The 21,991-nt window shown below is 53.8% G+C and overlaps 1 protein-coding gene across 3 annotated transcripts in view; it reads right to left on the bottom strand.

Annotated features, from left to right (window-relative positions):
* Positions 1-21,991, bottom strand: part of B4GALT5 (beta-1,4-galactosyltransferase 5) — a 79,355-nt gene that overhangs the window by 27,402 nt on the left and 29,962 nt on the right. The window contains exon 1 of one of the 3 annotated variants that reach the window (XM_051844935.2): positions 19,525-19,543. The exons of 1 other annotated variant lie outside the window; for it this stretch is intronic. In XM_051844935.2, coding sequence (XP_051700895.1) covers position 19,525 — 1 coding nt within the window. In that variant the 5' untranslated portion in view covers positions 19,526-19,543. Of the gene's footprint in view, positions 1-10,008; positions 10,064-19,524; positions 19,544-21,991 lie in introns of those variants that run through there. One more of the 3 variants, XM_051844934.2, reaches the window with a different exon arrangement.

The following is a 21,991-nucleotide window of genomic DNA, read 5'->3' as shown; positions in this document are numbered from 1 at the left end:
TCAGCGCCCTTCGCGCCCGCACCACGGCCCCGCGCCAGCCCCGCACTTCCTATCTACTCACACCCCGCGCGCTCTCTGCGCGCGGCGGCTTCCACGAATCACACAGCCTAGCTCACGTTTCCGCTTCTTGGTTTTCAGTCTAAGTTCCCCGGGCTAACCTGGCGAAATCCAACCTAGCCTACATCTCCGCCTTACGGTTTGGCTTCCCGTCTTTTGCTCCCCGGGCTAATCTGACGGATTCCAACCTGGCTTACGTCTCCGCCTCTGGTTTTAGATTTTCGCCTTTTGTTCCCTAGGCTGACTTGACGAATCCCAACATAGCTTACGTCTCCGCCTCAGCCTGCCCCCGCGGCTTCATTTTCCCTAACATTTTTCTCTACCTGGTATGTTTCCTAACTTTTCTTCCAACAATATTCCCCTGTCATTTCTCCTGGCTTCTCCCCACAGTCCGTATCCGAGTCTAAGTTTCTTCTAGATTTCACTTTCGCTTTTAATCTCCTAGCTTCCCCGCCATAGTCCGCATCCGAGTCTATGTTTCCTCCAGCTTTCACTTTCGCTTTCAATCCTAACTTCTTCCGGCACTTCTTCCATCCGGCTTTTCCCTAGGCTCTTTGCTAGTCTCTCTCTCCGGTATTTTCCCACTTCTTCCCGCCTAGGTTTCCTATCCGAGTCACGGCACCATTATGTCGCTCCCCCTCTTCGTGGAGGAACGACACAGGACCCTGCGCTGTTCTTTTGTCTGCTCGGCCCTCCCTGGGTTTGCTGCTGGTTCTTCCTGGGTTGGCTACCGACCCTTCCACCTCCGTGGAAGGACGGCTCCCCCTGCCACTTTCCCCACTTCTGCGGGGGAGCGGCACACCGCCGGCCGGCTCTCTCGGGGGCTGCACAGGTGTTCCTCTTAGATGTTCCTGGTGCATGTTGTCTCTCTCCTCCTTTATAGTCCTTTTCCACCAATCCCAACTCTGCTACCCACACGCCGAGTACGCTGCTCTCCTCCAATCAGGAGCAAGATCAGCTCCTGCAGCTTAGTCAATCAAATTGGCGAGAGGCAGCTGTGTAGAAGCTGTTTACTCCCTTCTCAGCACCATATTGTGGGAGAGCAGATGCATAGAATAAGTCTTAATTCCAGTAACAGTCTAGTCCGAGTTGCTCCCCACCCCCAGCTCCTACAGGCATTCGAGAAGTAAACTAGAGGATGGAAGTTTTCTGTCCTTAAAGTCAATGACACAATTTTACAGGCATACACGTGCTCCTTTGATCCGTCTCCTGTCCTGTCTGCCCCCCGTTAAGTGGACGCCAACTTTCTACGGGACTTAAGGAGGTCAGGGAGTCTGCCCAGGTCAAACCTGGGAGTGAAGGAGCGGGGTGTCCACAGCATGCTGGTGAGCCCCATCCTAAAACCTCAGAGAAGCCGTACTTCCCACCACGACCGTCCTGATCGACAGCGGCTGAACTGCACTTTGACAGCGTCCGTTCCAATGTGGCGCACGACTGTTGAAGAATTATTTATTCACTTGAAAGGCAGAGTTACAGAGAGAAGGAGAGACAGAGACAGAGAGAGGTCACCCATCCACTGGTCCACTCCCCAAATGGCCACAACAACTGGCCAGGAGCTTCCTCCGGGGCTCCCACGTGGGTGCAGGTGCCCAGGGACTTGGGCCATCCTCCACTGCTTTCCCAGGCACATTAGCAGGGAGCCGGGCTGGAAGTGGAGCAGCTGTGACTGGATCCAGCACCCGCAGGGGATGCCGGTGCTGCAGGTGCCGGCCCCGGCCACTGTGTCAACACAGGTCTGTTTAACGCCCACTTCGCGGCGTGCAGCCCAGGCCGGGGATGTGTAAGACAACACAGAGTGCGGCAGACACACGACTACACAGGAGTTCACGGTGTAGCGCGAGACACGCTGAGCATCACCCAGCCCGAATCCAGGCCGAGGACTTTTCTCACTCCGTGAGACCTTGTGATGGTTATGCAGCCCAGTTCCTCGGCCCAGGGACCTGTGGTGGCCGTAACTCCTTTGAGGAAAACCAGCCTCGTGTAGATTCACAGCTTCGGAAATTTCCACCCGGACCCAGCGTGGGTAGCCCAGGGCCGTGGCTTTCACTGAGGGTCCCTGCTCAGCGGTTTCTTCCTCTCTGTCCCCCACTCCAGCAGGGCCAGGCTGTCCTCCCTCCAAGGGAATTCTGTTCAGCCCCCGTGTCCCCGTGAGTAGGTGACCAGGTTCTCTCATTAATAATGATCGTGGCCATAAAAACTCCCCACAGGGCACTGAAGTCCGACTTCCCAGAGGAGGAGCGAGAGATTCTGATGCGATGAACCCCAGGGGGGGGAAGGGCGCCCGCTTCCACCTGCTGGGGAAGGGCTCAGGACTCTCTGCCATGGGGCCTGGGAAGCCGAGGAGACACAAGCAGGAGAGAGCCGGTCCCCTCCAGGGTCCCCTCCCGGCCACTCCTGACCGACTGCCCATACACGCACAGATCCGCCCTGCCCTGCCTCACTGCTGTATTCAACAGACAGCATATTTCCAAATTTCTCTCGTCGTCCCCACCCCACCCCACCCCCCGCACTAGAACATGAGCTCTGCAAGGGCAGGGACGGGGGTCTGCTTCCTTCAGTGCCCACCCCCGGCGGCTGGGACAGCGTGTCAGGGACACAGAAGAGGGACAAAACCCACCTGCAGAACCGAGCGCAAGGAGGCGTGGAGGCGGGCTCTCACATGCCCACATGCCTCTGCATTTGCCTGCTCCTTCCTCTCAGGGCCCCGAGATGCTGCCAGTCACCCGCATTCACCTGTCCCCCAGCAGCGCCCTCTCACCCGGGACAGAGCTGCCCGGTACACGGGCCTTCTCCCAGACTGTGCAGGGTGCTCTCCTTCCTCACAACGCCTGTTTTTGTTTTGCTTTGTTTTTAAGATTTATTTACTTGAAAGGCTGAGTCAGAGGGAGAGAATCTTCCTTCTACTGATTCACTCCCCAGATGCCTGCCAACAGCCAAGGCTGAGTCAGGGCCAAAGCCAGGAGCCAAGAACTCCGCCCTGATCTCGAAGCAGGTGCCAGGGGCCCAGTACGTGGGCCATCACCTGCTGCCCCCCAGGGTGCTCTCACTCTCAGATAATGCACACTGAAGTACTGAGGGGCGAGGCATCATGATGCTGACAGACTTGCTCTCAATGGGTCCAAAACACGTGTGTGAGAGCACAGGCGTGTGCACACGTGTCTGTGAGCACGCGTGTGTGTGAGCACGCACACGTGCATGCTGAGTTAAGGGAATGTGCCACAACGCCAGCAGTCAGAGCAGAGCTCAGCGCTCACGCACGCTCCTTGTTCTGTTTCCAACGCCGCACACGTGTGCAATTCCTTTCCAAAAAAAAAAAAAAAAAAGAGATTTGGGGTCAGCGTTGTGGTGTAGCGGGTAAAGCCTGCAGCGCCGGCTACTCTACTTCCAATGCAGCCCTCTGCTGTGGCCTGGGAAAGCAGTAGAAGATGGCCCATGTCCTTGGGCCCCTGCACCCACATGGGAGATCTGGGAGAAGCTCCTGGCTCCTGGCTTCAGATCGGCTCAGTTCTGGCCATTGTGGCCATTTGGGGAGTGAACCAACAGATGGAAGACAACTCTCCTCCCTTCTGTCCCCTCCCCTCCCTTCTTCTCTCTCTTTCCCTCCCTCCTTTCCTCCCTCCCTCCTTCTCCTTTCTGTGTAGCTGTGACTTTCAAATAAATAAATAAATCTTTTTAAAAAAAGAAAAAGAGCTGTGAATGAAATGTGTTGTAATGACCAGGCTAAACAGGTCACCTGCCTGCTGGCTGGACTTTCAGAGCTTTCTCCCAGAGGGAAGGATGTGGAAAGCAAAGTTTCCCAAACTCTCCTAAGGACTCTTTACACTCAGTCTCTCTCTCACACGCATGCACACACGCACGGATACAGAACGCCAGCCACAGAGGCACGCACTCGCTCACCATTCATTAAATTCGCATTCCATGCAAGGACTGCTTTCGGCCCGGGAACAGGAGATACAAAGAAGACACAGTTCCTGCCATCACCCAGTCACGTGTGTCCGGGGGGCTCGGGAGAGGAGTGACACCGGGAAACACTCAGAGGGGGGCCCTGGAGCGCAGGCCCGGGAGGAGGAAGGGCGGCTGAGGTTGAGCAAGATCAGGATGAAGGGACACGGAGGGGAAACACACTTGAAGAACTGACGGCGGCTGGGAAAGGCTGGAATGGTGAGTGTGGACGGCGAGACGTGGCAGGGGAGGCCAGAAAGACACAGGGCGAGATCACGAAGGGCCTGATGTGTCACGCACATGGGGGCCGAGCTCCACTCTGAAAGCCACGGCGCCAAGACTCCAGCCACGGCACCCAGACTTCCAGCCACGGCACCCAGACTTCCAGCCACGCGCTGAGACCTCCAGCCACGGCACCCAGACTTCCAGCCACGGCACTAGATTTCCCAAGGTTCCAGAGGGCAGGAAGCAATCAAAGTGAGTGACGTCACTGCACTCAAAGCCCAGGGCTCAGCTGAAGACCGGACTTCCGGCACGTAGGTGTCTGTTCTCGGCCAACCTGAGAAGGTTCTGCAGGTGAAGCCCCTGTGGGGACCATGCGCTGGGTGCCCACGTGTTCCCAGAGATGGTACTTTCTGTCCACGCAAAGCGACAAGAGGAACCCACGTCTCCTGATTCCTGGGGAAGGGAACAGCTGGGGTGCGGGGAGTTCTGGCCCCGCCAGTGAAAACCACGGGGGTGTGGGACTCCATGCTGGCTAAGGCCCCGCCTGGTGGCCAGGGTGGGCCTGGAGACCAGGTGTTCTCTCCCGGGATTTGCCCAAGGCATCTATCTGTGTCCTCAACACACCCTACAGACTACAACGTGTGGGGCTTAGGGGAGAGTCAGGTAGATCCCAGGAAAACCCTGGACCAGATCTGGGAGCGAGGGTTTTACCTCCCACCTGTGTAGGGAGAGGAGAGAAACAGGACCGAGGCAGAAGAGGAATAAATAGAAGAAAACGGGACGATGGCTTGCTCTGTCCCTCCTGCGGTATAGGACAGAATGAGAGTGAAGGGAATCTGAGAACAGTACGCGTCAAAGGACCAGGTTTGCCGTGCTATGATCTGCAGGACCTGCACTGCCTATCTTGACCAATCCTGAGACAAAAACAGAGCCTGCAAAATAACTGAACCTCACCCCCATCTCAGATCATCACCGCCCTGGTCTGCACGACAGGTGTTCTGTAACCAACCAGCCTGCTCGTTCTGCTTAGAAAGACAGAATGCAATTAGGAGTGCGTGCACCCTACCGTCTTTCCAAACACTTTTGTGCACACTGCACCCCCCGATAACTGAGAGGTAGCTCAGTCATTACCCTCGGTCCATAGACAAGGGGACTGAAGTCCGACAGAGAGCTGACCACGTGGAGCCAAGATTTCACGAGAGGCCTTTGTCCCTACAGCCAGCGTTCTTAACAAACGTGCTCTCTCCTCCCGGGAGCTCAGCACTCTGCATGCACAGTTAGCATCCTTGACTGCGCCGACGGATTGCTTCTGCCTGGTTCATCACTGTCAGTATTCAGTGTAACTGGCTGCCGAGTTGGCAGCAGCAGGTGCCAACATCCATGACACAGCTAGGATTCTGTGTTTTACACAGCGTTGGCCCGACAGCTGGGATGCCAGCACCCACACTGGAGCGCCAGGCTTTCAGTCCCAGCTCCGCTCCCGATTCCTGCAGCTTCCTGCGAACGCACACCTTGGGAGGCAGCAGGCGATGACGGCTCAGTAACTGGGTCCCTGTGCCACAAGGGGAGGCCTGGACTGAGTTCTTGGCCACTGTGGGCATTTGGGGAGTGGGAGCTCTCAGTCCGTCTGCCTCTTTAATAAACCTTCTACAATGTTGCTAAGTTTCATGATCCAGTGTGAATCATGAATGCCTGCATTTCAAATCTACTTAAAGTAATGGCGGATACTCACACTATCCAATGTTCTTAAGTCATACGGAAAGTTCTGGTGAACAAAATTTATATCCATTGCACATCTACTTAAATGTTTGGAGCACCTGTGTGACAACCTTCACACAAAAAGTGTTTAAGGGAAACTGGAGGGAAGGAACAGAAACATACCCACACTAACACAACACAGAAGTCCCAGAATTATTTTGGGCAAAAACCTCAATTTGACGAATCTTTTGCTTTTCTAGTCCTTCCTATGTGAGGCAGAAAACCACCCAGCTGACCACAGGTGATGTGTTCCACCCTCTCAGCTCCTAAAAAAAATCTTAAGTGGTAAAAATTAACAACTCTGAAGTATGCTGCAAACATTTGCCCTGACTTGCTAGTATGTTATCTGTTAAATTATTAAACTGTACATGAGATTAGACATGAAAATGTTATCTTAACATATATTAACCAGCTGCGTGGACTGTGGCAATCACTTAGCTGATAAAGACTCCAGCTTTCATCACCTATACAGACAACATATAAATTCTTATTCATAATAAAAGCTTACTGTAAAACTTAAAAAAATATTTATTTATTCGAAAGACAGAATTATAGGCAGAGAGGGAGAGACAGAGTGAAAGATCTTCCATCCACTGGTTCACTCCCCAAGTGGCTGCAATGGCCAGGGCTGGGTCAGACAGAAGCCAGGAGCCTGGAACTCCATCCGGGTCTTCCCACATGGGTGGCAGGGGTCCACGCACTTTGACCATCAGCCACTTCCTTCCCAGGCACAGAAGCAGGAAGTAGGACAGGAAGTGGAGCAGCCGGGAGTCAAACTGGCGCTCGTGTGGGATGCTGGTATTGCAGGTGGCAGCTTAGCCCACCGTGCCGCAGCGCCAGCCACTATAAAACTCCTAACAGCACAATCAACAGCAGACATCCAGACACACTCAGACGAGGGGCTCAGCGAGGACGGCACCCAAACTGTGGTGGAACCCTGCTTCAGAGAAGTACCTGCTCCCCACGGGGGTAAGGTCAAGGTTTGAAGACAGTGACATCAGCACGGCTCTCTGGAGCTAACACTAGGACGTGGGCTCTGCTGCCGCGTGGGCAAGGTCGCACCCTGACCTGGAAGGGGTCCCGGGCGCTGGCCCCGATCTGGCTCCTGCTGCTGCTGACACCGCTCTGGGGGAAAGTGCGCTGACGCTGCCCACACTGAACTCTCGTGCCACTTAGCACTTCCTGGTACCATCCCTCCTGTGCTAGCACCGTCCGGTCCCGTCTTTGGGCTGGCTGATGCCTATCCTCCCACCCAGCTCGCTCTCCCTCCACTGGCTGCGAGTTCCTTGAGCAGAGACCGTGGCACAGTGAGCCAAGCAGCCGCCTGCGACATGGGCACCAGTTCACGTCCTGGCTGCTCCACTTCCGATCCAGCTCCCTGCTAATGCACCTGGGAAAGCAGCAGAAGACGGCCCACGTGCTTGGGCCTCTGCAGCCATGTGGGAGACCTGGATGAAGCTCCTGGCTCCTGGCTCCTGGCTTTGGCCTGATCCAGGCCTGGCCATTGCAGCCATTTGGGGAGTGAACCAGTGGATGGAAGATATCCGTCTCTCTCTGTCTCTCCTTCTATGTAATTAAAATAAATAAATAAATATTTTTTTTTAAAAAAGCAGCAAATTTACCAATAAGCTTAGATGCTGGGTGTCACAATGATGTGAGCTGATTTTTTCCTTCTTTCTTCTGTGGCTAACAACTTTTACTGTAACAGTTTATTGTTTTTAAATAGGTAATGGGGAGACCACTATATTCCTAAAAGCTGTACATATGAAATATGGAGTCATTAAATTAAAAACTCCTAAAAAATACACAAATAGGTAATGGAGGGGGGGATGAAGGACTATCCTGGCCAAACTGGATTTATTGAATGCGATGATCGATATTAATGAGACACTCAGCACTGCACTCTTGTCTGGCGCACTGGGGGCGAGAGCAAGGTGAGCGCATCAGGTGTGCAGCTGCCGCCCTGAGTCAGCTCCACAACGTTCCATTCTGGAAGCGTCGCCAGTAACGGCCGCAGCGTCTCAGTCCTCCTGTCCACAAGGCCTGGGCAGAGCCACAGCCTCTCAGAACCAGAACTGCAGGACAGACCCATGGACAAAGGGCTCTAGGATTCCGGCCCTTGGGAATGGCCCACAGCAACAAAGCATTTCAAGCAATCTATGGAAAAACTGAATTAAAAGATGTGTATTTTTGGTACAAAATTTTTCTCAAAGATTTTATTTATTTATTTGAAAGGTAGAGTTACAGACAGAGAGAGGGAGAGGCAGAGAGAAAGGTCTTCCATCTGCTGGTTCACTCCTCAAATGGCTGCAATGGCCACAGCTGGGCTGATCTGAAGCCAGGAGCCAGGAGCGTCTAGGTCTCTCGTGTGGGTGCAGGGGCCCAAGCACTTGGGCCATCTTCTACTGCTTTCTCAGGCCATAGCAGAGAGCTGGATCAGAAGTGGAGCAGCCAGGACTCGAACCGGTGCCCACACGGGATGCCGGCACTGCAGGCAGAGGCTTAGTCTACTATACCACACTGTCAGCCCCCCAGATTTTTGTTGTTGTTGTTGTTGAAAAGACAGAACAAGAGACAGAGAAAACAGCGAGGAAGGGGAGGGGGGAGACAGAGAGATCTCACCCATCACTGGTTCATTGCCCCAAATGCCCACAGCTAGGAATGGGCCAGAAGGAATCCAGGTCTCCCATGTGGGTAGCAAGCGCCCAACAACTTGAGCCATCGCCTGCTGCTTGCCAGAGTGCACGTTAGCAAGCAGCTGGAATTGGGAACGGAGCCAGAACCTGCACCAGGCCCTCTGACACGGGACGCAGGCACCCTATCTGCTGGGCCAAAACCTCCACAAAGGAAAAAAAATGCCTGAAATATAGGCATAGTTTCCTCCATAGTAGGCGTGTTCTACTCTTAAAGACCCCTCACATGCTACATGATAGTCATGACGGAAAGAGAGAGAATTCCTAGATGCAGGAGGCCAAGGGCCCTGGCCTGAGTCCTGTTGACCTCTGGACCAGGTTCCAGCCTGCACTGCGCCAGCGCTGACTGCTCAGAGGTTCCTTAACCTTTCAGCCAAGCCCTGACCCCACCACTGACAGCACAGGAGGCCTGTGGATACCAACCTACCTCACCTGTTGCATCACGAAAATGCTTCCTAAGTAAAAATGCTATCAGTACACATTCACAAGGAATGCTTCCCAAACGTAAGACCACATCATATCGGACGGGCTTCTATGAATTCCACACACCCCTCGGAATTCAGTCTTCTCCCTTTTCCCTGGGAACTTGAGGATCACTCGACGACCAAGCCTCTTGCAGCTCAAAAGCTCACAATGAGAAACTTGGTTTTCGCCTCTCTTCATTTTGGAAAAACTGGTCTACATGCACCCCAGGTTTGCCATGCCCTGCGTCCTCCCTCTGTACGCCAGGTCTCCCTGTCATTTGCTGCCAGCTCTCCATCCGGGGCCACTGACACAGGGGAGTGGAGCCTGAACTAGACGGACAAACACAGGCTGGGAGCCACCGCCTTCCCCTCGCACCCTGGCACGTGAGGCGTGCTGGAGCTATGCAGGGTGACCTTGAGTCACACGAGTGCAGCGAATCCTCTGTTGTCTTCCCCTCCTCTCTCACCATGCCAAGAACCTGCATTTCACGGTTTGCCCTCTCCCCCAAAAACTCCTGGTGGAGTTTAAGCCCCACTGTGAGTGCCCAGAGGGAGGGTGGATGTTTAACGTGACCGTGACTCTGACCATGGTGCTTAGCGGTGGGGTGTTGGCAGTGATTAGGGTTAGGGAAAGTCATATCAGGGTGGAGGCCCCGGCACTGGACGCTGGTGGCTTTATAAGGAGAGGGAGAGGGACAAGAACACTCGCCTCACATACGCAGGAAGCCCGGCGAGGCCTCAGCACTCCGCCAGCCAGAAGTCCTCGCCAGCGCAGGCCCTCTTCCTTGGAGCAGGACCGTGAGCCAAAATAAACCTTCTTTGTAAGTTACCCAGCCTGTGCCACCCTGTTATTAGCAACCAAAACGGACCACGGCAGCAGCTCTGGTCTCCTGGTAGCTTCCTCTTCATCAGGGAGCTTGTAGATTCTCCAGCTCGGAGACGCCGCCTGTGTACGGCTCGATCCCTTCTGACGCTCTGCAAATAGGTAACAGAAAATTCCAGAAGGCAGCCAGAAGCCGCTTGTCTATAAATGATTCAAATGACTGGTGGGGACAGGTGTTACACTTTGTTGACGGGGAGGTAAATAAGTATAGCTTTTGGAGGGTGATTCATACTCTGCCCCAGGGGTGGGGAGCGTCTGGCCCGTGGCCGTCTAAGGCCCCCAGAATCCTTTGGTCTGGCCCTGGCAAGGCAACCGCAGGCGGGACTCAAAATTCAACAAATCGACAGCAGGCTAATTTGATCCTTTGTGTGGCCGTGAATGATGTTATTTATATTATATTATTTATATTATGTCCAAATGGCCCTAGGCAGAAAAAAGGCACCCCACCCCGATCTAACCCAACAGCTCCTACGTGCAGGTGTCCGGGAACGGGGTGCGTTCACGGATGTTTATCTCAGCGCTACCTAGGAGAGCAGAACCATAACGGCGACTGATCCAAATGTGCAGAGTCATGCTGTGGCAAACCAGCGATCGTTTAGGTTACTGCTTTAGAAGTGCTGGCCTTTGGTCTGATTTAAAAAATTGTAACGCATGGCAACGTATGCATCGTGCCGTGTTAAGGAAAAAGAGGAACAGTTCTGGACACACCCCGAGATGTTCGGAGACTGTACCCTGCGTGGCATGACAGCTGCCTGTGCGCTCCATTCTGTTACAATGCAGCGCGTCCATCATCACAGAGCCCTCGTATGAGGAGGAGGGGCCGAATCTGTCCGAGCTGACCCCAAACTTCAGTCTCCAGCATTACTGGGAATGCCTTTGTGCACAGCATCTACGCGCACACTTCATGAATGACGCCTTAGCACACGGTTTTTCTTTCATATTTTAAAACAATGATCAGGGGCCGGCGCTGTGGCGTAGTGGGGAAAGCCGCTGCCTGCAGTTCCGTCGTCCCATATGGGCGCCGGTTCCAGTCCCGGCTGCTCTACTTCTGACCAGCTCTCTGCTGTGGCCTGGGAAAGCAGATGGCCCAAGCTCCTGGCTCCTGGCTCCTGGCTTCAGATCAACACAGCTCCGGCCATTGTGGCCAATAGGAGAGTGAACCAGCGGATGGAAGACCTTTCTCTCTCTCTCTCTCTCTCTCTCTGTTTGTGTGTAACTAACTGACTTTCAAATAAATAAAACATACACTTTCACATGGGGGGGGGGGGGCGTACAAAAACCTAGCCAAGCTTTCTGCACTAAGTCACTGCTCCGGCGCCAAGTCAGCCCCCTGGTCCCGTCCCTTCCCCTAGCGCCACCCAGGGACCCATCAGCATCCTGGCGCGTCCAGCTTCAGCTCTGCCCAGCCAGTCCCCGCAGTCCGGCCTCCAGAGAGCTCAGATATGCTGCTGCGGACCGTCCGCCGTCTCCCTCCTGATCCTCTTTGGGAAAGGAGATTATTCTTCGTGCTGCGTGGGGATAATATATTATAATCACATTATTGGTAGCCTGGAAGATTGTAACACACTAATGAGGTTCCCTGCTTGTCGAGAATTTAAGTATTTCCAAGAAGGCATCGTTCCAGCCGATATTAATACCCAAACTGCCAAACACATACAATCAGAACCGTGCTTTCCAGAGGTGCAGGTGAGACCCTGGAGAAAGCACGTGAAGTTGTCCAGGCTGGGAGGCGAAACCTCAGCAGGCCTTCTGCTGACCTCTGGGTGCAGGCCCCGCCCCCAGCGGGATTCTCTGAGCCAGACAGAATGCCGGGCTGTTCTTCTGTCATCTACTCGCACAGTCTCTGCTCAATACGGAAAGATCAGATGTTAGCTTTCCGTCCTGTAGCTGAGTGATGATGTTAAACGTGTTAAAGCAAGCTAGGACCCACCAAGTCCCAGAAACAGAAGGGCCAATCCACTCTAGGAGGGAGACCCACACCCATGATGCCTCACGGCGCCCAGGACAGCACACCCTGCAATAGCAAAGACAAGTTCTTCCCACAGGTTACTTTTTTTTTTTTTTTAAGATTTATTTATTTATTTGAAGGTCAGAGTTACAGAGAGAGGGAGAGAGAGGTCTTCCATCCTCTGGTTCACTTCCCAGATGGCCATAATGGCTGGGGCTAGGTCAGGCCAAAGCCAGGAGCCAGGAGCCAGGAGCTTCTTCCAGATCTCCCATGTGGGTAGCAGGAGCCCAAGCTCTTGGGCCATCTTCCACTGCTTTTCTCAGGCCATTAGCAGAGAGCTGGATCAGAGTGGAGCAGCCGGGACTCGAACCGGGGCTAATAAGGGATGCTGGCATGGAAGATAGTAACCTTACCCACCTAGGCCACAAATCTGGCCCCTCCCACAGGGAGAGGAAACATATGCATTCATAATGGAGAGATCAGATAGGTACTATTTAACCAAGGGAAGCAAGATGAATGTCACTCGCTGACATTGACAAGTTAATACCGCCTTCACAGTACTAGTGCCCGGAAATTTTAAAAAAATCTAACACAGCTTACAGAACTATCTTATAGTTTATTACACAACTATATAAACTATACATATAAGTTATATATAGTTTATAAACCATATAAGCTATATATAGTGTACTATTTAACTACTGTATGATATAAAAATACAGGAGATTAAGAACATTAAAGTGACAGCGGGCAATCCCAGGATGTAGCGGTCAACACGCACGAAGCAAGCAGCCTGGCCTCTCCAGGAAGTTACTACTGCGGCCGTAGGCGGGAGGGAAGGGGCCAGAGAGACAGACCAGATGCCAGCTGAGATCCGGGGGGAGTGGCAGCTGTATAGCATCCTGGCCCCACTGTGGAATCCAGACACGGACGTGGGACGTACAGCTGACTTTCTGAACTGCGGTAACAGAATTTACGCTGCACAGGAGACACGCGCACTGCCGTGTAAGGGGTTAGCGGTCTCATCTGTCAGTAATTTAGCTTCACGCGGCTTGGGAGAGAAGTGGAGCCGCAGTGACAGCAATGAACGGTGGCGACGCCGGATTGAGATGGGAAGTGGCACGCTCACCGCGCCATCCTTTAACTCCACCTGTGTGTCTGGATTTGCTCGTGATAAAAAGTTGGGGAAGTTTGATTTTGGATGACCTAAATCGCCAACCAAACCTGAATCCCGGCAGACTGAGAACCCTAAGAGCTGTAACATATGGAATAAAAACCGTGGGAACGCACACATAGGAAGTTAAAGCACTCAATGGCTATTTTATGGTTGAAAAAAAATTCAGTGTTTGATTTCCACAGCCAAGAATGACATTTACTCCTTACCTGTAAGTTCACCGGGGAACAAAAGGAAATTACAAATAAACCCTCCCTTTGCTCCCTCACTAAAAGCCCTTGATCAGCTTTCCAAAGACTTCAAGGTGAAGTCCAAATTCCCCATGTTTAGCGTGACGTGGAAGCGCTCTTCAAGCCTGCGCCCTGCCCCACCCCAGCCGTCAGGGACTACTAGTTGCTCTCAGAACCAGCCAACGTCTCAGACTGCTCAATCGTGAAGACACAAAACTCAACATTTCCAAAGGAAAACCGTGGGTGGCTGTTGTGGTTCAGCCGCAGATTAAGCTGCCACATGGGACCTGGTACAGAGTGCCTGCTTCGGGTCCAGGCTACTCCCCTTCCAATGCCGCTTCCTGCTACCGTGCCTAGGAGGCAGCAGGTGATGGTTCGAGAATTTGAGTCCCTGCTCCCCACACCTGGGAGACCCTGGCAGCCATTCCAGGCTCCTGCCTTCAGCCTGGCGCAGCACGGGTTGTGGTGGGCATTTGGAGAATGACCCAGCAGATGGAAGATCTGTCTCTGTCTCTCTGCCTTTCAAATATTTTTTTTTCCCCTATAAAAAAGAGGGAAAAAGCCGGCGCCGTGGCTCAATAGGCTAATCCTCCACCTTGCGGCGCCGGCACACCGGGTTCTAGTCCCGGTTGGGGCGCCGGATTCTGTCCCGGTTGCCCCTCTTCCAGGCCAGCTCTCTGCTATGGCCAGGGGGTGCAGTGGAGGATGGCCCAGGTGCTTGGGCCCTGCACCCCATGGGAGACCAGGAAAAGCACCTGGCTCCTGGCTCCTGCCAGGATCAGCGCGGTGCGCCGGCTGCAGCGGCGGCCATTGGAGGGTGAACCAGCGGCAAAGGAAGACCTTTCTCTCTCTGTCTCTCTCTCTCACTGTCCACTCTGCCTGTCAAAAAAAAAAAAAAAAAAAAAAAAAAAAAAAAAAAAAGAGGGAAAAAATAGTCTATCATAGCAAATGCACGAGCTCAGGAGTAAGAGACAGGGGAGGGAGGAGGGCCCGTCTAATGAAGACACAGCCCGGTGGGCCTCTCTTCACAGCTGGTCTCTGCACGGCAGCTGCCAGGGCTCTCCGCACTCACGCCGCAGGCTCACCAAGCACAAGGGGCTGACTCCTGAGGCTGCTGCCCCTCGGGTCCCGGCCCCTCGTACCCCACAGTGAGAAACAGAAAAACACGGGAGAGACTGAGAGTTCAGACTCTCGGGGCTGCAAGACTTTCGGGCAGGATGCTGTACTGCAACTATGTCCCTCTGAAATGCAACAATTAAATTAGAGTGTTCTGTAATAGACTTAGTGCTTTATTTTTAAATATTAACAGGATTGCCACAGGGAGTAAGAATCCTAACTGTACCGCCCCAGTTCACTCGGAGGCCAATTAACATTCCCGCCACGCCCAACAGTCAGACTCTCAGGTGAACAGACTCTGCAGACTTATCAGCGGATGCCTCTGCCCCAGAGAGCTCAATGCCCAGGGGTTCGAGTGTGCAGGAGCCACTGGGGCAGCTCCACACTCCGCGGGTTGTTTTGCTGTTTCCACCTAACGTGGCTATTTGATTTTCAGTCTCTCTTCTTACCTTGGTTTTCCCTTCTCGTGGTTATTTTTAAAACCAGCAAATGCCTAATATTTGAAAACTGTCAGTAGCCATCTGTGCTTTTTCACAATTAGATCACGGTTAAAAAGGAGCCCTGTTTTCAGTTCTAGACTTTCCTTCAACAATCTGGCGAGTCATTAAGGGGCTGTGTGACTTCATGGCTAGAGCAGGGGGTGCTGCTCCTCCATGAGGCCATCCTAAAACACGTCTCACGTGGGGTTGAGACACAGGGTCCTCCCTGGTGTGCAGGTGACGGTTTCTATTACCATCTCTTCCCCAGTCCGGACTCCAAACACCCAGACACGGCCTGGCCTCTTCTAGATCCTTACCCATAAAATGACTCAGTCCCCTGATGCAGTAACCAGGAAACACTTACAGGATTAAAACTCCTTCAGGTAAAGAGAGACCTTCAAAGCATAGGTTCACATTGTTACAGGAATGCTTTTAGTGTGCTAATCATAAAAGAAGAGACGAGCAAAGCCGATCAGCGTGCAGCCTTCCACCCTAACTGTCCCTCACACGAAGCCCCAGAGCAGGCTTCCTGAAGATCTCTCCTGCTCGTCTGTGGTTACATACAACACACTCCAGAAAATGACGCTCACAGCAGGACACTAGTGCCAAGTAATTGTATGAGATTGTGTCTGCATTCGTGCTGAATAATTTATGCTGGGTGCAGTAATAAAAGCAGAGATGAACTTAAGCTATCAATGGAAGACCCAAATAACCCCGCGTGGAGGGGGCCTGAGCACCGCCAAGACCCTGCTCTCATGCACCTGCCAAGGGGGCACGTCCTTCTCACCAAGCCCTGCGGCTCTTGGCTGGGGCGGGGGTTGGGGGTGAGGGCCTGTCCCAGCGGAGAGCAGGTGAAGCCCGGCTTCTGCCTGAGGTGAGCTGTCCTTGCGTGCTGGGTGGTGTGGACACAGAGGCTCTGGCCCTCCGTGGTCCCCTGAAGCCCGGCCCAGGGACGCCGGTGAGCTGCCCGTGTGCCCCACTGGGGGAAGGCGGCGTAGACAGCAGAAGCGGACATTCAGCCTGTGTTGACCATCCAGTACCCGCCGCTTTCTGTTAGGCAATGAAGGGGAGTCGAACTGGAAAGCAGACGACCGCTTCTGTATTCCCCTGCAGACACAATCAGCCCCAGGTTGGGACATTCCGAATCCACCCGCGGCCGAGTGTGCTGGTACCTGTGTGTGTGTGTGTGTGTGTGTGTGTGTGAGTGCGTGTGTGCTTCTCTTGTTAATGGCATCATGCTCCTGCTGCCTTCTCTGCTCCTGTGCGTATTTTCGACAGCCTTCTTAAAAAACCTTAACTGTAAGACTCTTTAGTCAGACAGCGCTTCACCTTTCTGACGGTATCTGGTGAGCACGGGCTGGAAAGGGGACCACGGAGGGCCAGGGCCTCTGTGTCCACACCACCCGGCACACAAGGACAGCTCACCTGCAGGCAGAAGCACACAGGCTTGTGTATCATCCCCCACCCAGAGCCAGCCCTAACACACACCACGTGCACTCAGCCCGAGAAGGTGCTTGGAACTCCTGCTACCCACCCCGTGCAGCAGCAGGTCCCCCGGGCCCCACCCTGCCGGCTCCCTCCTAGCAGCACTGCCACTACTCCTTAACCCACCGACGACGCTGGCCTCGCCAAGGCGTACCACTCTATGGTTTTCTATCCACTTTCGCACAGTGTAGACTGCAAACACGCCAACCTCTGAGCCCAAGTGCTAGGTGCAAACATTTGTGGGTGACTGTGTTAAACAAAGACTTCTTAAGAACAAGCCTGGGATTTCATTTGGTCTGTTTCTGAAGTGTGATTCTCTGCACGTGGAAGGGGCAGAAACCGCTTCTTCCTATGCAGCTGAATAGACAAGAATTATATTTAATCCGACTGCAATATAACATCTGGTCAACAGCTCCACTTTCCCAGAGCAGAGGAGACCAGGAAGGGGGCTACATGTCAACCCCCACTCCCGATATGCCAATCAGACACAGCATACGGGTCAAGGGCTAAGTGCAAAGATGAATGTCAACTTCATTACTAAGCCCCACGAGACAGTCCAGTGACGTCAGAACAGAAAAGCAAAACTGACCCCAGAAACCCAGACTCATGGCATTATTTGTGGCTGAGACAGGAGAATAGTAATTTGGCTGGACAAGAGCTTAGGTCTTCCCCTGAGTTTCCTCACCACCTACTGCACTGAGAACGGGCATGCCTGCCCGTGGGAGCCCCAGGACAGGGCCCGGGCACTGGGCTGGGTGTTGCCTTGAAGGGCAGGCCCCCTAATCAGTAGGCACGAGCTCCTAAGGCGAGCCAAGCTGAGCTGAGCCAGGCAGGGCACGGCCGATAAGACACAGTCCCCGCGCCCTGGGCTCACGGGGGCTCCCGAAGGACAAAGTGAGGCCCACGATAAGAACGCGCTTGTCTCAATCTTCCCTGTGCACACGCCTCAACCGAGAAGAAAACGAAGATTCAGAGGTCTCATTAATGCTGACAAAGGAGGTGTTGTTATCATTCCCATTTTGTAGAAAAACACGCAGCGACTCAGTCATGGCTGTGATGCGGCTCCAGAGCTCACCACGAGGACGGTGCAGAACCCTGGCCTCCAACCACTGCTACTGCTACGGGCCAGGCTTCCTGGAGCCCAGGGCAAGGCCTCTCTGACCTCCTGCATACATTAAGTTAATTCTTTGCCCACTCGATGATCACATGAAGGGGGCGGGGTAAGGCTGACACCCAAAGCTAACCACACACAAAAGGGGAGAACAACGGACACGTCCATCTTCCTCCTCAGCTCTCTTCACCGCTGTGGTCAGAACTGCTGGGATGGCCCGAAGCACCCTGGGAACTGGCTTGCAAGTCCACTGCGGCTCCACCTTAAAGGCAACTCTGGCCTCTGAGTTTCTCCTCCCAGCTGTCTTTGACCATTGCTAGCCCTGAAGTGAAGGTAAAACGTTGATTCCGTCCTTGGCCGCTCTCCGCCGCCGCGGAGCCCTGCCTGTGACACTGACAGTGACTGTGCAAGCGGTGCCTGCTCACGTCAGCCCGGCACGCAGTGGACTTGAGTCCTGAACCACAAAGGAGGGCAGGTTTACAACACCTGTCACTGGCATAAACACTGCCGCTATCGGGCAAAGGAGGAACAGGTGATGGGGGAGACCAAGCCGATGCACTTTTCCACTGCATCAGCCTTGAAGTGGCAGGGAGTCATTAGCTAACTTGCCCCCAGCTCAGCACTCTGTCAGGTGCACAAGCGGTAAACCCGCATTCTCCAAGACACTTACGCTCACGACGTGGATGTCTCCCATTTCCGGAGGAAGTGTGATGGCCGCCTTGAAGCGGTCACTCCGGAAGGCTTTCTGTGTAAAATGAGACCAGCTTATCCCTTGACTAAAAACACCGTGTAGTTCACATTAAATCTGCCCGATTGTGTGGGCCAGAAACTAAGCCACAGTTGTGAGTACACTGGTGGCAGCAGCAGGTGAGAGGGCCACTTGAACAAACTCACGGTTTCCTGCCATGCCTATCCGGGAACACAGGCTGAATTAAAGAGAAAAAAGACTCAATACATGGAGATCTTCAAAGGAGTTTTTTTTTTTTAAAAAAACACATTTTATTTATTTGAAAGGCAGAGTTACAGAGACAGAGAGAGAGGGAAATCGTCCATCCCCTGGTTCACTCCCCAAATGGCTGTAACAGCCAAGGCTGGGCCAGGCTAAAGCCAGGAGCCAAGAGTTTCTTCTGGGTCTCCCATGCGGGTGCAGGGACCCAAGCATTTGGACCATCTTCTGCTGCTTTCCCAGGCCACAGCAGAGAGCTGGATTGGAAGTGGAGCAGCCGGGACTTGAATCGGCACCCATATGGGATGCCAGCGCCACAGGCAGAGGCTTAACCCACTATGCCACATGCCAGCCCCCAAAGGAGTTCTTAAAATAGTAAAAGTGGGGGCCAGTGCTGTGGCCTGCAGTGCCGGCATCCCATATGGGTGGTGGTTCAAGTCCTGCCTGCTCCACTTCCAATCCAGCTCTCTGCCGTGGCCTGGGAAAGCAGCAGAAGATGGCCCAGGTGCTTGGGCCCCTGCACCCACATGGGACACCCAGAAGAAGCTCCTGGCTCCTGGCTTAAGATCAGCCCAGCTCTTGCTGTTACAGCCATTTGAGGAGTGAACCCATGAATGGAAGACCTCTCTCTCTCTCTCTCTCTCTCTGCCTCTCTGCAACCCTGCCTTTCAAATAAATAAATCATTTTTAAAAATAATAGAAGTGCTGAGACATGCTGTAACGTAGACTAACCTTGGAAACCTCTCTGTGAAGCCAGTGCCCGCACTGTGTGATCCCAGCGGAACTGCAGGCGGTGGCTGGCACAGTCAGGACGGACTGCAGAGCGAGGGGCGCTGGGGATCACTGCCCGCTGGAGGCGGAGTTCAGGTGAGGATGCTGATGTCGCGTTCCGGACACGGACAGTGGTGAGAGCTGCGCTATCTGAATACACCAACGCCACCGACACACGCTCGACTGGTCACGAAGGCAAACCTGACGCTGTGTGCATTCTATCAGTTTTCTTAAAGACTTACTTTCAAAAGGCAGAGTTAGAGGTCTTCCATCTGCTGGGTCCCTCCCCAGACGGCTGCAACGGTCAGAGCATACACGTCTGTATGGCCACAGATGCTTTAGCATCGCTGGGGCAGACACTGTAAAACCCAGAACATTTACATTTCGCTGTTTACAGAGCCAAGTCTGTCTACGCCAGCCTTTCAAGGATGGGTGGTTCCCTGCCCCCACCCTGTCTCTTACCTCTGCCTCACTCGCCCTACCCCAGCCACAATAGACCCCTGTTGTCCTGCAGACCCCCATGCGAGCCCTCAGGCCACTGTCTACCCTGTTTCCTGGCCAGGCTGCTCTCTCTCCCCCAAGACACCTGCTGGACCTGCCACACACCTCCCCAAGGTCCTCCTTCAATTGTCACTTCATTGAGACCCTCCCTAACCACACACTATTTAGAATTGCAAACTGTCTTCCTGCCCCCACCAAAAGCCACACTGCTCCCCTTCTCTTACGTTTATCCACGGCATTAACCACCTAATATGATACACAGTATTTTATTTTTATTATTTTATAAAATCCATGACAATGGGGAGCCTGCATCGGAGCCAGGGCTCGATTCCTGGCTGCCAACACAGACCCTAGGAGGCAGCAGGTGGTGGCCCAGGTAACTGAGCCCCTGCCACGCCCGTGAGAGTCCCGGACTGCATCCCTATCTCCTGGCTCTGGGCCCTGTCCAGCCCCAGAAGCTGCAGGCATTTGAAGGAGGTAATGAGCTCTCTCTCTCTCTGCCCCTCCAATAAGAATGAATTTTTCAGCAATGCATGATAACAATGAATAGTCCTTCTAGGAAAGTCCTGATTTAAGTGCCTGAAACACTTGAAACACACTCCCCTCCGTCAGGTGAGGTAACTGAACAATTCTGTGTCGACGCATCATAGCCTAGAGGCAGACGGCAGTAAAAGGCTACGACGCTCACTGCAGACCTAGGAACCCGACTCTTGTCACCACCTCCAAAAGGAACTTCAGCAGGTGTGGGGGGTACCTCAACACAGACCACAAAGGCCCCCCAAGCCCACCAGGGCCCCCACCGGCAGTATTCTTACCATGAGGAGACAGAAACCTCTGCGGCACAGACCTGCACTGGAAGGCAGCGGGGGGGGGGGGGGGGGCAGCCGCTGGGCGCTGGGCAGCCGTCCAGGAGGCTGCAGGCCCCAGGCCTGTGTCCCAGTGCTCACTGGACAAGTTCTTGCGTTCCCTCACCTATGTCTCCTACAGACGTCCGTCACAAGAGCAATGTGAAAATGTCGCTTTTAAAATTTTACAAAATAGAAACCAGGGACTTGGAAGAGACAATGTCCAGATGATGGCTGGAAGGGGGCCGGTGCTGCGGCATAGCAGGTAAAAAAAAGCCACCGCCTGCAGTGCCAGCATCCCACATGGGCGCCGGGTCAAGTCCCGGCAGCTCCACTTCCGATCCAGCTCTCTGCTATGGCCTGGGAAAACAGCAGAGGATGGCCCAAGTCCTTGGGCCCCTGCACCCACATGGGAGACCTGGAAGAAGCTCCTGGCTCCTGGCTTTGGATCAGCACAGCTCTGGCCATTGCGGCCAACTGGGGAGTGAACCAGCAGATGGGAGATCTCTCTGTCTCTCTGCCTCTTTCTGTAACTCTGACTTTCAAGTAAATAAATAAATCTTAAAAAAAAAAAAAAAAAAAAAAGTGGGCCAGCACCATGGCTCACTAGGCTAATCCTCTGCCTGTGGTGCTGGCACACTGGGTTCTAGTCCTGGTCGGGGTGCCAGTTCTGTCCCGGTTGCTCCTCCTCCTGTCCAGCTCTCTGCTGTGGCCCGGGAGTGCAGTGGAGGATGGGCCAAGTCTTTGGGCTCTGCACCCGCATGGAGACCAGGAGAAGCACCTGGCTCCTGGCTTCAGATCAGCGCAGTGCACCAGCTACAGCGCGCCGGCCGCAGTGGCCATTGGGGGGTGAACCAACGGAAAAGGAAGACCTTTCTCCCTGTCTCTCTCTCTCACTGTCCACTCTGCCTGTCAAAAAATAAAATAAAATAAAATAAAAAATAAAAAAAGTGAGAAAGTGCAGCCGCAGTCCCAGAAATCGGGCGCAGGGTCAGGCCCAGTTTGCAGAGTCGCCCGAGCCTCTGCTGCGCGATGGGCTTGTTCTTCAAAGTGCGAGGAAAAGGCACGCTCTGAGTGGAAGCCCTGTAGCACCTCAGGAGCAGAGCCGGCCACGAGGCAAACGTGCAGGAAGCGTGGCGGGGCCTGAGCTCTGAGAGGCTGCCTGTTCCCACAGCCTCCTGACTCAGCACCAGGACAGGACCAAGGAGGACCAGAAAAGGCCAGGCGTGAATAAGAGCTCCGGCACCAGAGCAGAGTGCCTGGGAAAGCCGGCACCAGAGCAGAGTGCCTGGGAAAGCCGGCACACGCCTGCAGCAAAGGAGAAGGAGCGGCTCACAGCTCGGCCCGCTTGGCAGTGCCTTCC

The sequence above is a fragment of the Oryctolagus cuniculus genome, chromosome 11 (assembly GCF_964237555.1).
Source record: "Oryctolagus cuniculus chromosome 11, mOryCun1.1, whole genome shotgun sequence".
Taxonomy (NCBI): domain Eukaryota; kingdom Metazoa; phylum Chordata; class Mammalia; order Lagomorpha; family Leporidae; genus Oryctolagus; species Oryctolagus cuniculus.
The sequence above is the reverse complement of the archived record's forward strand: the minus strand, read 5'-3'. Positions and strand labels throughout refer to the sequence as shown.